General features: G+C 51.3%; 1 protein-coding gene across 1 annotated transcript in view; it reads left to right on the forward strand.

The window, feature by feature from the left end:
- Positions 1-114: 114 nt before the first annotated feature.
- The window catches only part of LOC113942458, a gene marked incomplete at both ends in the record, with an annotated part of 1,231 nt that continues 1,043 nt past the window's right edge, over positions 115-302 (forward strand). Inside the window, one exon of the mRNA XM_027633584.1 lies at positions 115-234. Coding sequence (XP_027489385.1) covers positions 115-234 — 120 coding nt within the window. The remainder of the gene's footprint in view (positions 235-302) is intronic.

A 302-nucleotide genomic window follows, 5' to 3' on the forward strand; every position in this document is an offset into this window, starting at 1 on the left:
CCGGGAATTGGCCTGGGAAACGGGGACGGTACGATCCCGAAATCCCGGGGGGAATTGGGGAATTCTGCCCTGAAATCCCGGTGGGAATTGGGGAATTTTGCTCTTAAATCCCAGTGGGAATTGGGGAATCCTGCTCTTAAATCCCGGTGGGAATTCTGCCCTGAAATCCTGGTGGGAATTGGGGAATTCTGCCCTGAAATCCCAGTGGGAATTTGGGAATTCTGCCCTGAAATCCTGGTGGGAATTGGGGAATTTTGCTCTTAAATCCCAGTGGGAATTCTCCCTGAAATTCCACTGGGAAT

The sequence above is a fragment of the Corapipo altera genome, unplaced genomic scaffold (assembly GCF_003945725.1).
Source record: "Corapipo altera isolate COAL_440 unplaced genomic scaffold, ASM394572v1 55445, whole genome shotgun sequence".
NCBI classification, from domain to species: domain Eukaryota; kingdom Metazoa; phylum Chordata; class Aves; order Passeriformes; family Pipridae; genus Corapipo; species Corapipo altera.